The sequence below is a fragment of the Oppia nitens genome, unplaced genomic scaffold (assembly GCF_028296485.1).
Source record: "Oppia nitens isolate AA-2021 unplaced genomic scaffold, nextdenovo-longstitch-racon4-pilon3 scaffold13_pilon_pilon_pilon, whole genome shotgun sequence".
NCBI classification, from domain to species: Eukaryota; Metazoa; Arthropoda; class Arachnida; order Sarcoptiformes; family Oppiidae; genus Oppia; species Oppia nitens.
The window spans coordinates 1,945,499-1,959,839 of NW_026533192.1; the positions used below are offsets into that span (position 1 = coordinate 1,945,499).

Here is a 14,341-nt window from a genome sequence, read left to right on the forward strand (position 1 = left end):
GAAAAAAAATCAACATGGGGATCCCAGATAGAAATTTCTTTTAGAAACTTTCTAGAAATTTCTCTATTATTTTATAAATTTCTCTTTTTTGCCAACACTAATAATAACTTATACTTCTATCCATTTTTTTATTTAAATACAGAATTTATAATATTATTATTTTGTTTCTCAACTATCATTTAAATATTTTTTAAATACTATATAATTAAAATCTTGATATTAAAACTTACTTTAAAAGAAAATTTTAAGCTTAAATGATACTATAGAATATTAAATAATATATAAAAAAAATTTAATACATAGAATATTTTTATGCTTTGAATACTACTTTAAATAATAGTACAAAATTTAGATTTAAAAATTGTTAATTTTTTAAATATAAATATTAGCATTATAAAAATTATAGATTTAAAAAATTAAAATACTTAAAAAAGTTAATCAAATAATAATAAATTATTAATTTAATATTTTACATATCATTTTGACAACACTGACAAACACTGCCACATATTTCTCATTCATATACATATACATCGATTTTTTCCTTCAGTCAACTATTAATGTATGAAAACTAATGACAAAAACTAAAAATTCTGTTTTTAAAAGAATTTTGTTAAAATTTTTAACTTTAAAATTTAATTAATTAATTTTATATTAGAGTTGTCTCTTAACCAGCTCTTAGCTAATTTCCAGTGTAGACCAGTTTAACCAACAATTAATAACAATTCAATTAAAATACAGCGATTTAATCAAAATAAGTAACTCTTTTTCATAAAAGAGGCGTTTCTCACAACCACTACATCAAAACTTTAGAAGTTTTTAAATGATTTAAAAATATTTTAATCAGAAATAATGTGCTTTTTACTAAAAATTACATTTGCATTGATAAACATTTATATTAAAATTATATAAGCATAATATACTTTATAAGAAATAAATACCTTTATTTATAAAAAAGATATTAAAATGCTTTATTCTATATTTTATAAACTTTAAGACTAAACTTTAAAAATTAACTTTTTAGAAATATTTTTAAAAATAACACTAATATCTATAGCAAAAATCAATAATCAAATATAATATAATTAATTAAAAATAAGCAGATGTTTGGTTCCAAATTATAAACAAATGTAAAATAATGCCAAAAACACTAATCAAATATATAATACACATTTTTATCATATTTTTATAATGTATTTTATTGACAATACATATTAATTATATTTAATTCATGAGTATAGTTAATTTTAAAAAATTAATTGTAAATGATTATTACATTTTTGTTTTAATTAATTCATTAATAACTAAATATTTATTTGTATATTTCATTTGCCTTAGAATCTTAGGCTTAAATATTAATATTATATCGTATTTCAAAATTTTTATTTTTATTAGTGAAAGTTATTATAAAAATAATCAAAAATCTCGTAAATCATTTTTATATTTAATATTATTTTATTATAAATATAAAAATAATAGATCTAAAAATAATTAGCAAATAAATACATATATTTTAATAATAATTAATTACATTTAAATCAAATTTATTTAATAAAATTAGTAATTCATATTTTATTTTAAAAAACTAATTACAAATATCTCAATTAAGTATAAAATTGTATCTCAATTTAACATTGCTAATAATTAATTAAATAAGCAACTTATTTTGAACATACATTGTAATCAAAAATTACTTTTAAAATCTTGAATATATTATATATTAATAGTACAAAATGTAGTTACATAGGAATTGTATAATTAGTTTAACTTATGTGTAAATCATCATGGTTAAATAACCAGACTAACTTTTGACAAAATTGCTCAGTGAATAACATAATTTATTTATATTTTATTTATTCATCATAATTAAAAAATCAATTGTTTTGACGCAAATCACTTAATGAGCAGTTCGTGACACAAACCTATTTGTTTGAAATTTTTTTACAAAATTTGTTAAAAAGATTGTATTATAAATGTTTTATAAAATAATAAAAACACTTTGGTTTTACATCTAATTAAACTATGATTTATTTACTAAATAAATAAGTATTAGTCTATTACTGACTAAATTCAAGATATTTTTGTGTTGATTTTACTTAATTATGTATCTAACAGTTATATCAATTAACATATTTACTGATTAATCTCAAAAAGCATTTATAATAAATCAAATTATATTTAATAGTTATCTTAGTGTTAGTGTTAATTTAAATCAATTAAATGAATTACTATTTTAATGTTTACTAAATAAATATGTAATAATATTAATCTAATTAATGTCTTCAATTGATAATCAAATGAAATAAATTGTTAATAATAATTTAAAATGAAGTTTTACAAATTATTAATAATATAAATTATTAGTAACGTTAGTTAAATGTCATAGCATTGAAAATCTTAAATCCTTTTTAAATTTACAGTATTTGATAATTTAGTACATTTAGGGTTCGATCAAATTCCTTCCCCGGTTTTATTCTCCAAAAATTTCTCTATTTTCTCTGTTCCTCGGGATTCCTAAAGCTACCACATATTGAACCCTAAAACACTCATTTTATTATAATGTTTTAAAAAATATTATATTAAATTGTATTTTGAGTGATTTTATTAATAGTATGATAAAAGTTATTGAATTTAAAGTAATTTTTAAATATTTTAATATAATATTTAAGTTTTTGTACTATTTATCTATTTATTGTAATTATATTTTTTCTAACTATGGAGTAAGGGAAAATAAAATATTTTCCGGAAAAAATGTAGGGATTTTATTAGGGAACTTCCCTCACGTTGGAATTTGCCCGAACTCTAAGTTACATTAAGTTACTCTAGAGATTTACATTTAAAAATACATCGATTTTAATAAACTGTATTTTTGTTAATTTTTCAAAAATCAAAAGGGAATAAAAATTTATTGAAGACTATGAGTGCATATTTTATATGAAACATCAATTGTATATTTTAGTTAATATACAATAATTGTTTAATTTCACTATTCATACTACTGTTATACTACTTTATATTACACAAACAAAGTGGGTTTAAAATTGTATAATAATGTTATTATATTATCAGTTATAAAATAAAATAAATTTAATATATTATACCTGTATTCAATATTTTTTATAATAAAAATATATATTTTCATTATAATACGAATAATAATGTGATATATCATATATTTCCAAGTTTAATAAAAAAATTATATTTTATTATTTTTATATTTGATATTCAATACCTAATCCTAATATTATATTATTTGATACATTTGTAATAAAGCTATTTATTGTATATATATAAAAATATAATTTAATAATACTGTATATCAATAAAGAATAATACTGTATTAGCAACAAAAAATCATTGCATAAATATCATATTAGATTATATTATAATATTATGATTAAAAAAATAACATTTATTTGACTAAATTTAGATTTTCATTATTAGAGAACATTATAATAGACTATTAAATATTTATAAATATTTTTTATTTATTAAATTGTGTACTTATATTGATTATGAATATCAAATAACATCAATTTTAGTAAAATATTAATTATTTATTGTATTAAAATTTTTTAATAATGATTACAATTTCTTCTATTTGTTTGTTGGCCTAACCGGCAATCATTTACGACAGTTGGCCACAAATTGCGGCACAATTTATACCTTTATAGCCATATTTCGTCCTCTATTGTCGCGAAAGGACTCATCAGAGGGTACCGCGAGATATGGATAACAAAAAATAGACAACACTTACTGATAACTGCCTAATGTTGGGATTACTAGTCGCTTATGTATATCAATACAATGTATCAACAATATTATGTAACTTTGCTGAGAATTGTATTAAATTTTTGAAGTTAAATATATAATAAATAAAATAAATAAATATCATTACTTTTAATTTTTTAAAGACATTTTAAAATTACATTAAATACAGTATAATAAATTCACGCTTTAACAAAAACTTATTTATCTGCATTTATAATTTGTCAAAAATAGTTATAATCAATAAAATATTATAAAAATAATTTTTAATCATCATAATCCAATAAAAATATTCCTTATAATTAAAATTATTTTTTAAAGTGATCTATATATCATTTAGCAAATTAGTCAAACATAAGTGTGAATTACAGTACTTTACTTCTAAACATTAATAATTAGTTATTATTAATAATCATATTATTGTATATCTTATCATTGATTTCAATTTAAAATTTCATAATATATTTTTGTGTACAATTATAATATTGTACATTAAATAAATTATTTGTATATAATGTTATTTTAATTAACTTATGACTGTCTGAATTAATTAATTAAATTATTATTTTTTAATTAATGAAAATATAATATAATGATTTGATTTAATATAAAATAGAATTAATTATACATTATTAAGTATATCACTCAAAGATAATTAAAATAAAACTCATAAATTATATTTAGACATGGATTTATATAACGTATAAAAATTGTGGAATTTTCTAAACATTATTTGTAAAAACTTAAATAACTTATAATAGTAATGATAATACAGTATCATTACTAATGTTGGAAAATTGATTCATTAAATTTATACAGTAATATTTGAGAAACTTATAAACTTAATTTTTAAAGATTTGTGATATAAGTATATAATAATAAATTAAATTTTATGAAATCATAAGTCACTTACAAAAATGATTTGATTGAAATCTATAAAAAACAGTCATACAGTCAATACCAGTGCTATATAATAGTTTGTCTTAAAGTCAAATAAAAGCACTTTTAATAAAAGTGTTGTCTTTGATATTAATGCCTCAATCGATCAGAAAACCACTTCAATTGCTAATAGTATTATAGTTTTCACTAAAGACTTATGAAAAGACATTAATTCAATGTATAAAATATATATTATATTATTTTTTTATATATTGTATAACTAATATAAAATATATTTTTTATAGTATTGACAAAAATTGAAATATTAAGCAAAATTATTGGACAAAAATGTCTAAAATTAAGAGAAAGCAAAAGGAAAAGAATGACAAAGAGTTAGTCGATTGTAATGTCAAACCAGAAGATAATGGGAACAAATCCAGTGATACTAAGTTAACGGACGACAGGAAATCAAAGAAAATGAAGACTAAAAAATCAAAGGAATCGATCAAAAGAAATGGAAGATTTGAAACAAAAATCAGAAGAATTGTACGATAATAGTGAAGATAAGGTAATTGAAAAAAGTGAACGAAAAGACAAAAGAAATAAAAAATCAAAGAAAAGTAAAAACAAAGAGTTGAATGAAGAGTATAATGATTGTGGCACTGATGATGACAAACACAGTCATAAAAGTTTCAATTTGGGGACACATCTGAAGGCAAAAGTGATTGTAGTTTGCGGTGAACCACAACTCAAACTATTCAGAGTTAATGAATCGGAAGGAAGTGATGAAAGACATATCTCAGAGGAGGACTGCAGTCAATACACCAATGGTTTGGTCATAAAGGCTGACGAATGGCTGCTTTTCAGAGATATTGTTCAAAATATCGACAATTTAATGAACTATAATAATTAATATATGATATTATAATTTTCTAATTATTTTATTATTAACAAATACAGTATATTAACGTATATTAAATTTACACATTTATATAATAAAACTAAAGTTAATAAAAAAACCTAAATTTTTATTCTATGATATAATCAAATCTATTGATATGTGTTATACATGTCTTATATTGTATGTATTTTACATTTATGTTGTAACTAAACTGTTACCACTGTTTAACAATTTTGTGACAAACATTTTGTTTAATAGACACTTATATAATAAACGTAAATAGCTTTTTATCATCAAATGCCTGAAATTACTATAAATACTATATTATACTTCTCTTAGATATGTGACTAAAATATAATTATTTAATTTAGTTTTATCAGTAATTGATTTATCACAATTTATAGTTTCAAATTGAATAGTAAATATAATAATAATTAAGTAAATTTTTATGGAAATCTATTACCGAGAAAATTTCTTTAAATAAACTATTAATTAAGAAATTAATAATAATAAACTAATAATTAATTAATAAAATTATTTTAAAAAATTATTTGACAATTATACTGTACTAATTGTTGTTATAATTAATATTATTAATTCTTAAATTTAAAAAATTGAATAAATTCTAATAAAAATTAATTAAAATATTTAACTTAATAATGAATATAGTATTAAAGTATTGTATTATAGATACTATAAATGCTTTATATTTGAATTGTTAAACAATTTACAAATGTTAGATTTTATAAATACAAATTTACATGTGTTACAGAGTTTTAATATTAAACATATTTCATATATTTCTAATTTATTTGTGAATTTCATTAAAAACAAAATTAGTATTTTTGTTCAAACTATAAATACCGTACTTTAAAATTACTTTACAATAAATTCATGGAATTTATTATAAATAATTCATTATATAATACTTTAATACTCTATTTTTATTTATTTATGTTATTTCAAAATTAGACAATTAAAAACTAGAATCATTTAAATGTTTGATTAATGTTTTATTTGTTTTTACAATTCAAAAGTTAAGCTTCAACTTTAACTTTCATTTAATTTATCAAAAAAAACTTCATTTGTTATCTGAATGTGTTATGTCTATCCGTTTTTTGCAATATCTAATGTTGACTTCAGAATCCAATAAAAGATAAAACACTAGAATAGGATGTCTTAAGAGTTGATTAACTCCTATCTGTTAATGAAAACATCAAACTGATCGACAAATATTTGTCAATAAAATTAAGGTTTTTATTTGTTTTGTTTATATTAACTTACATTTTGATGAGTAATTAAGTTTGAAAGTTGTTAAGTGAATGACAGTGAGAATGAGATTAATATAATAATGTAATTTAATTAGATTTAAACAGTTTAAACACAACAGCTATACATTCTAGAAGTGTGTTTTGGCAATGCTATCTAGTCTTCTCAACTGATTTATATATTATTCTATAAAATTTAATTTAATTAATTATTAAATTCATTTTATGTATTTATGATATATAAATTATATAATAGATACTGTAAAGTATACTAGTATAATATAACATTAGTACAACATTATCAATGCATTAGTATTGTATATTTACTATAATATATTGAAAATTACATAATTAACGAAATATGAATCATATTTGAAAACAGGAGACAATACAAGACACTATAAGTTTAGGGGAAAGGGATTGTATAATACAAGAAGCTATAGATCACAACAACGAATCTTATAATAAACAGTTTATTCTAGTATTATATTAAATATAAAATAATATTTTCACAAAAGGTGACAAAAAAACTTCTATTTATTAATTATAATTATTATTTCTTAAATCTATCAATTTTTAATCATTAATAATAGCGCTAATATCTAAATATAGCTTAACTTATTTAATATAATAATTGTATATAACATTAAATATCATGTTAATAATTTTAATATCATAATTATATTGAAAATACCAAAATTTTATATGATTTTAATATAAAAGGAAAATGCAGAAACAGAAAAAAATAAAAAGTTGTATCAATTGAATGAAAAAATAACATACATTTGGCAATGACTTTCTATAAATATACACCAATTTTATTATTGCTTTAAAATTACTAACTATACACTAGAATAATGTTATATCTATCGACTAATAGTAGTATATAAAAGGAATTTTCATTAATCTCCGGCACGCGGTTTTTGCTATAATTCTTAAACGGAGTGAGATATATTAATTTTGTAAATAGTGTATTAAAAAGTGATTTATGCGTGATAATATAATTAAAAATTTTTAATTTTGATCATGTGATCATATTTATTCTTGGATGTTTGCAAACCACTATGTCAGAATCTAACCTATAAATGTTAGAATAAATTTTCAATAGCATATTTGTAAAGCTTAAATTGAAAATTTATGGGAAGAAAAAATTTTTGAAATTTGTCGAAAAATAAATTTTTTATGGCTTTTCAAACATGTGGAAAAACACATTATAAGAAAAAGTAACAAATAATATGACGTTATTTATGGACAGTAGACACTTATTAGATAAAGATTTTAATACTATAACTTAATCTAATAAAAAAAAATTTTATGTCAAATTTTTTTTTAGATAATCAAATTAAAATAAAAAACACAACATTGTAATTCGATAATATAATTTTTAATTAAATTTGATTATCTAAAAAAATATTAGACATAAAAAAATTTTGTTTTTAGAATAAGTTATAGTATTAAAATCTTTATCTATTATACATACAAAAATTAGATACATATTGGACGCCATACTTAAAAAAGTCAAAACTTTAGGTAATATAAAACATAGTTATACATTACAAATTTTTAACTAAGTTTAACTTTATTTAAAATTAATTAACAATAATTATGGTCAGTGGAAGTATTAGATATCACATTATTATCATTTAAATTATTAATTAAATCAAGTCTTATCCTTTCATTGGCCTCATGTTTAATCACATGCCGGACACATTTACCCCACACACTTTTGCCAACTTTATCAAGTGATTTAAATAATAATTTATGAAATTCTTGTACATTATTATTAAAATTATATTTAGAAATAATATATTTAATTCTTGCAAATATTAATTCGATTGGATTTAGGTCACAACTATAAGGGGGCAGTCGAAGGGGGGTATGTCCGGCCTCTTTAATCATGTTATCGACTACAAATTGTGGACTAGTATTATGTAATTTAATTAATTTTAATAATTCACGTTTAGTTTGATTTGAATTAAATGAAATATTATTATTATTTAAGTAATTAATAATTGTTTGTTTCGGCGTATTCTGTACTGGGATTCTAGTGTGTGTCACTTGCCGGGAATGTATGCTTGCGTTATCGTAACAAATAACGCTATTTGGGGGCACATTAGGTAACACATTATATTTAATCCAGTGTTCAAATAGTTCACTATTAATTTTTCTATTAATATAAATATGATTAGCATTCTTTATAAATCCATTATGATTACCAGCACTTAAAAGCGTATATCTGGTCCCTTATCCAATAGTTCGCTTAATTTTAATTTGTTTACGTTTGTCGGTAGGGATTAACAGTTTATACTGGACGTAATTTTTTTGCACTGGCATCTCATCAAGCCATAAACGTAACATAATAAGTGTCTACTGTCCATAAATAACGTCATATTATTTGTTACTTTTTCTTATAATGTGTTTTTCCCCATGTTTGAAAAGCCATAAAAAATTTATTTTTCAACAAATTTCAAAAATTTTTTCTTCCCATAAATTTTCAATTTAAGCTTTACAAATATGCTATTGAAAATTTACTCTAACATTTATAGGTTAGATTCTGACATAGTGGTTTGCAAACATCCAAGAATAAATATGATCACATGATCAAAATTAAAAATTTTTAATTTTATATTATCACGCATAAATCACTTTTTAATACACTCTTTACAAAATTAATATATCTCACTCCGTTTAAGAATTATAGCAAAAACCGCGTGCCGGAGATTAATGAAAACCCCTTTTATATAAAGAAAATCAAATTCAAAACAATATATTTAATGAATAGATATTTTGATGTTTACTCATTCAATTGAAACGAAACATAAATTATATACAATTTCAACTTCTTATATAATATTTTTTGATTTTATGCTATAATGTTAACATAATATGTAGACATATGATATAAAATTACAGTATTGTATATATTTTTTTTTATTTTAAGTCACAAATAACTCATTTTGTTTTTTTTATTATCAGTAATCATTGATTTATTTAAGCTAACATTAGTTTAACTTTAAGAGTTTGGATTAAATAAAAGATGTTAAATAAAACTTTTATTATTTTCTTAATAAAAAATTAATATTATAATATAAACAGTATATCATGATATTTAAAAATTAATATAATATATATTTATTAAATTTAATGTTATCATAAAGTATTTATTTTTAAAAAAAAGATAATTACAATATTTTAATTATTTCTTGTTATTTCTTTTTAATTATTTTTTTGGTTATGATTTTTTGTTAATTATTTATATAATTATATTTAAAATCAATAGTTTACTGATAATTTTTAAAATTAAGAAAATCCTATAAATATAATTTATAAACATAATTAACTGTTTAAAAGTAAAATGATTTATATTAGTTTGTTTCGTGGGATAATAGTTTTAAAAATTTCCATAATATAGTGATATATATAGTAGAGTATTTAGTTATCAATGGCTAATGCTGTGTATAAATTCAATTCATTTTAAAAATTTAGATAAATTTCTTAATGTATTTTAATACTGTACTTAAGTTAAGTATAATATATATCTGCATTAATAAAAAAAAGTTCAAACTTATGGTTAAAATTTTAATCTTAAGTTACTGTATAAAAGCAAAACTTATGTATTGTTTAAGTTTGATATAATCAATACAATGAATACTTTAAGAATATTCTTGAGAAATATTTTGCTTTTTAATAGAATTGTATTACAATTGTCTTTTTATTAGTTATTATTCAATGTCTTTGTAATTTAAAATTAAATAAATCATTTTCCGTATTATAATGTTCATTAAAATACTGCATTTACTGTAATTTATATATTTTAGTATAACTATATTGACATATAATATATATAACATTATTCCCTAACATATAATACTATAAAATATATTACAAATTATTAATACTATTATGTACTTCATTGATCACATCATTGATATGACACAATATACTGTATTTCAGACCTTAATTCCACTTTTTATAAAAATAGGATAAATATATAACTTATTACCGGTAAATATACAGTATAATACAAAAATAATAGTTTTATTTTAAAATACAATAATATTAAATCCCTTAAAACATTTCTTTTTAAAAAATGATAACTATCGGTTCATTTACTGTATAATCTAATATTATATTTTGTAATATAATATTTATTATCTATTGTTGTGTATTTGTTGTATCATTTAAAGTAATGCAACTTAATCTTTTTATAGATTTTCTCATTAAAAAAACTTGAAAAATTAATGATTTAAATTTGAAGTATTACTGAATCATTTTATTATTGATCGTTATTTATATTAATATAACTTTTTAAAAATAATCAATGAAATTGAACTAAATTTATATAACGTATAATATATTATATACAGTATATGTTCTAACAAATGAAAAGCAATTGTCAATTATAGGAAATATACTTTAAAGCACTTAAATTCAATTCTAGTTAATATAAAATTTTATTTTATTTTTGAGTGTAATTTTAAGAAATAAAAATATTTATAAAAAGTACGAGTTTTGATATGGATTTCAACAATTGATTGGATTCAATATACTGTAAGTGAAAATCTTGTTTTTGATTTGTAATGACTACAGTAATCATTAATAATTATATATTAAAACAATCTAAAAATATTTTTATTTTATAATACTTAACTATACTAAAGCTAATTAACACAAAAACACAACCATTTATAATAAGTACTAAATTATAAGAAAATTAATAAACAAATAAAATAAACTACAGTACAGTATTACCGTAATATGTTTTCATTTCAATTTCATTTTAAATTTATATATTCATATATTCATTAAATTATATAATTATTGAAAAACTTAAATAAAACTACGGTTAGTTAAAAAAATTCATTATATTTATAAAAAAAATTATTATACTAAATTTTATATAATTATTAAATATAAATTTCATTTATGTTATTATAATCTATTTTTATAAACCAAAACAATAATTTTTTATTTATAAAATTAAAAATAAATCTCTAATTTTCGTCGTATAACGGTATAACATATCCCTTAACTTACAAAAGCAAAGACACTGTCGTTATGTAATAACTTATTATATAATATTACCGATAGTTTAGTTAGTAAACAACAGTAACAGCAATTCATTGTTAGTCGTCTATCAATAATAGAGTATCAAAAATCCTGAAACAAACTTTTGGCACAAAATTGTCTAAAAACAAGTGAATATCTAATTAAATATTTATCGAAAACCTATAACAAAACAAATTCAAAGTACAACCAAATGAATAAATTATTGTTTTTATATAAATTTCTATTATTTACACTAAATATTATAATCGCTAAACTTTAACTAATGCATCCATTATTTTCCACTATATATATCATAATTAGTATTGAAACTAAAGCACAATTGTTTACATTACCGGAAAGTTAAGTTTGATTAAACAAAATTCATTAAATTCAGAAATCATTTATTTATTGAAATACATAAACATTTCGAATATTAAACATCATTATCTGATCACATAAATACCCGAAACAAATATAAGATCACAAAATAGACAAATATTTTGGTCTCGAGTTGTCATCAGAAAGTAAACTCTGAATGTTTACTTCAGCTTCTTCTTGGGTCTGATATTGTTAGAGTGTCCGCACTTACGTTTGCGACAATTGGTTGCCTTCGGGTGCAATCGGGCGTAACACCTATTAAATTGACAAATCAATCAATCAATCAATTCATTCATTCATTCATTGCTTTTAATTGACTTACTTTCTGCAAATCATTTTATCGCAATTGTATTTCTGAGCCAAAATACGAAGACTGGGCTCAATTACACCACCTCTCAAACGGAGCACTAAATGAAGGGTCGACTCTAAAAGATAACAAAACAAACATTAATTAATCACTGATTCTGTTCACTGTTTGGTCTAAATAAGTGATACAAACCCTTCTGAATGTTGTAATCAGAGAGAGTGCGACCGTCTTCTAGTTGTTTGCCGGCAAAGATAAGTCTTTGTTGATCGGGAGGAATGCCTTCCTTGTCCTGAATCTTTGCCTTCACATTCTCAATAGTATCGGACGGTTCCACCTCTAAGGTGATCGTCTTTCCCGTCAATGTCTTCACGAAGATCTGCATTTCGTGAGCTCTGAAAATCAAGAAAATTAAAACATTAGATCCAATCAATTGCTTTCATTTATACTAAAAATAATTATTAATCAATAGTATTGACTGACAATTGATGACAATTTAAGTGATAATTACCTTTAATTTCAGAGACAATCAAATCAATGACTGAATGTGTGGACAATCGCAGCGCTGACTAAACAAACGCAACGGAAAAGGATATCAAATGTATTGACAATTGATTTCAATAATTACTTCATTCATATATTACGTCATATATTATGTCATTATTCACTTGTTATGAACAATGTTAACAATTGTGACGTTATTTATGGATAGTATTGATTTTATATAATACTGTGATTATCTGTAGATAATTATCAATAAAAATGAATGAAAATTAAGTAACAAAATGTATACAAAAACTGTATTTTGATTATTATTAGCCAATAGTAGTAAACATTATTTGACGTCAAAATTAGTGTTGAATTGCATTGAATTGAATGTTAGGTAAACATTGAATGTATTGTCAATATAGCAGTCAATGTAATCATCAAAACATTTGTTTCAATTGTTTTCACTAATAATTGTCAAAACAATTATCTTTGAGTTTAGTTGTCATTGACTGACCATTTAATCCACATTTCATTGAATATCATTTGATTGCCGACACCAGTGATGTCTAAATCGCCGATAAGCGATGAAAGACTACTCAACTCTAGCGGTAATGACGGCCAAAACGGGTGGAAATACGAGGCATTGGCCGTCATTCAGGACATCCACTCTTTTGTCAAACAACTGACCATCAGTTCAGAGCTTCCGTGCGATGAAAACGGTGTTTATCTCAATTTGGAGACTAAAGAGGAGACAATATTAACTATTGAGATGAGTTCGGCCGGCTTTCGCATTTGTGGCCATCAGTTGGACACCAATGACCTGACAGCCGATGACCGGACTGTTTATTACGAGACGCCGTACGCATTGCTCGATAATATTTCACCAAAATATCGACAATCATTTGGTGACCAATTGGCACAAAAACTACAAGAGTTTAGTGATAAACAAATGATTAACGATTGAAACTTTGATTTCTTTTATTTGTTATTATTATTTAGTGTTTAAAATATTTTTATTTATTTTGTATTAAATGATATTAATATATAATATTAAGTATAATGAATCATAATATCGATAATATTGTAATTTTAAGTATCATTTAAAACATTTTGTTTTATTGTTTTTAGTCAAGTTTTGGAGTTTATAATATAATATTAATTTACTCATAAAGTCATTTATTTGAGTATTTTAATTACCGGTATTTTTTGTGATATATTTAATGTTATATTATATGCATTTTTTGACTCAATTTTTTGTAATTAATTTACTCAAAATATTCAATAAATCGTCGAAAGTTTTATTAA

The 14,341-nt window shown here is 21.1% G+C and overlaps 3 protein-coding genes across 3 annotated transcripts; 2 read left to right on the forward strand and 1 right to left on the reverse strand.

Moving 5' to 3' along the window:
* The first annotated feature begins 4,718 nt into the window (after positions 1–4,718).
* Positions 4,719–5,560, forward strand: LOC128960392 (uncharacterized). The gene is made up of 2 exons (XM_054306467.1): positions 4,719–4,885; positions 4,953–5,560. The coding sequence occupies exon 2, from the start codon at positions 5,162–5,164 to the stop codon at positions 5,558–5,560; it is 399 nt and encodes a 132-aa protein (XP_054162442.1). The 5' UTR covers positions 4,719–4,885; positions 4,953–5,161.
* Positions 5,561–12,232: 6,672 nt separating this feature from the next.
* On the reverse strand, positions 12,233–13,166 carry LOC128958970 (ubiquitin-60S ribosomal protein L40). Its single transcript, XM_054304943.1, has 4 exons — positions 13,059–13,166; positions 12,743–12,942; positions 12,566–12,668; positions 12,233–12,498 (listed from the first exon to the last, which is right to left on the reverse strand). The coding sequence occupies exons 2-4, from the start codon at positions 12,930–12,932 to the stop codon at positions 12,405–12,407; spliced, it is 387 nt and encodes a 128-aa protein (XP_054160918.1). The 5' UTR covers positions 12,933–12,942; positions 13,059–13,166; the 3' UTR covers positions 12,233–12,404.
* Positions 13,167–13,387: 221 nt separating this feature from the next.
* On the forward strand, positions 13,388–14,000 carry LOC128960402 (GSK3B-interacting protein-like). Its single transcript, XM_054306477.1, has one exon. It carries the CDS (start codon positions 13,599–13,601, stop codon positions 13,998–14,000), a length of 402 nt encoding a protein of 133 aa, XP_054162452.1. The 5' UTR covers positions 13,388–13,598.
* Positions 14,001–14,341: the final 341 nt, after the last annotated feature.

Bases quoted from the DNA above. Each gene is read 5' to 3' on its own strand.
- LOC128960392 (XM_054306467.1), top strand. From the start codon at position 5,162: ATGGAAGATTTGAAACAAAAATCAGAAGAATTGTACGATAATAGTGAA.
- LOC128958970 (XM_054304943.1), bottom strand. From the start codon at position 12,932: ATGCAGATCTTCGTGAAGACATTGACGGGAAAGACGATCACCTTAGAG. The intron at 12,669-12,742 runs GTTTGTATCACT...GTTATCTTTTAG, and splicing joins TGATTACAACATTCAGAAGG to AGTCGACCCTTCATTTAGTG. The intron at 12,499-12,565 runs GTAAGTCAATTA...TCAATTTAATAG, and splicing joins GATAAAATGATTTGCAGAAA to GTGTTACGCCCGATTGCACC.
- LOC128960402 (XM_054306477.1), top strand. From the start codon at position 13,599: ATGTCTAAATCGCCGATAAGCGATGAAAGACTACTCAACTCTAGCGGT.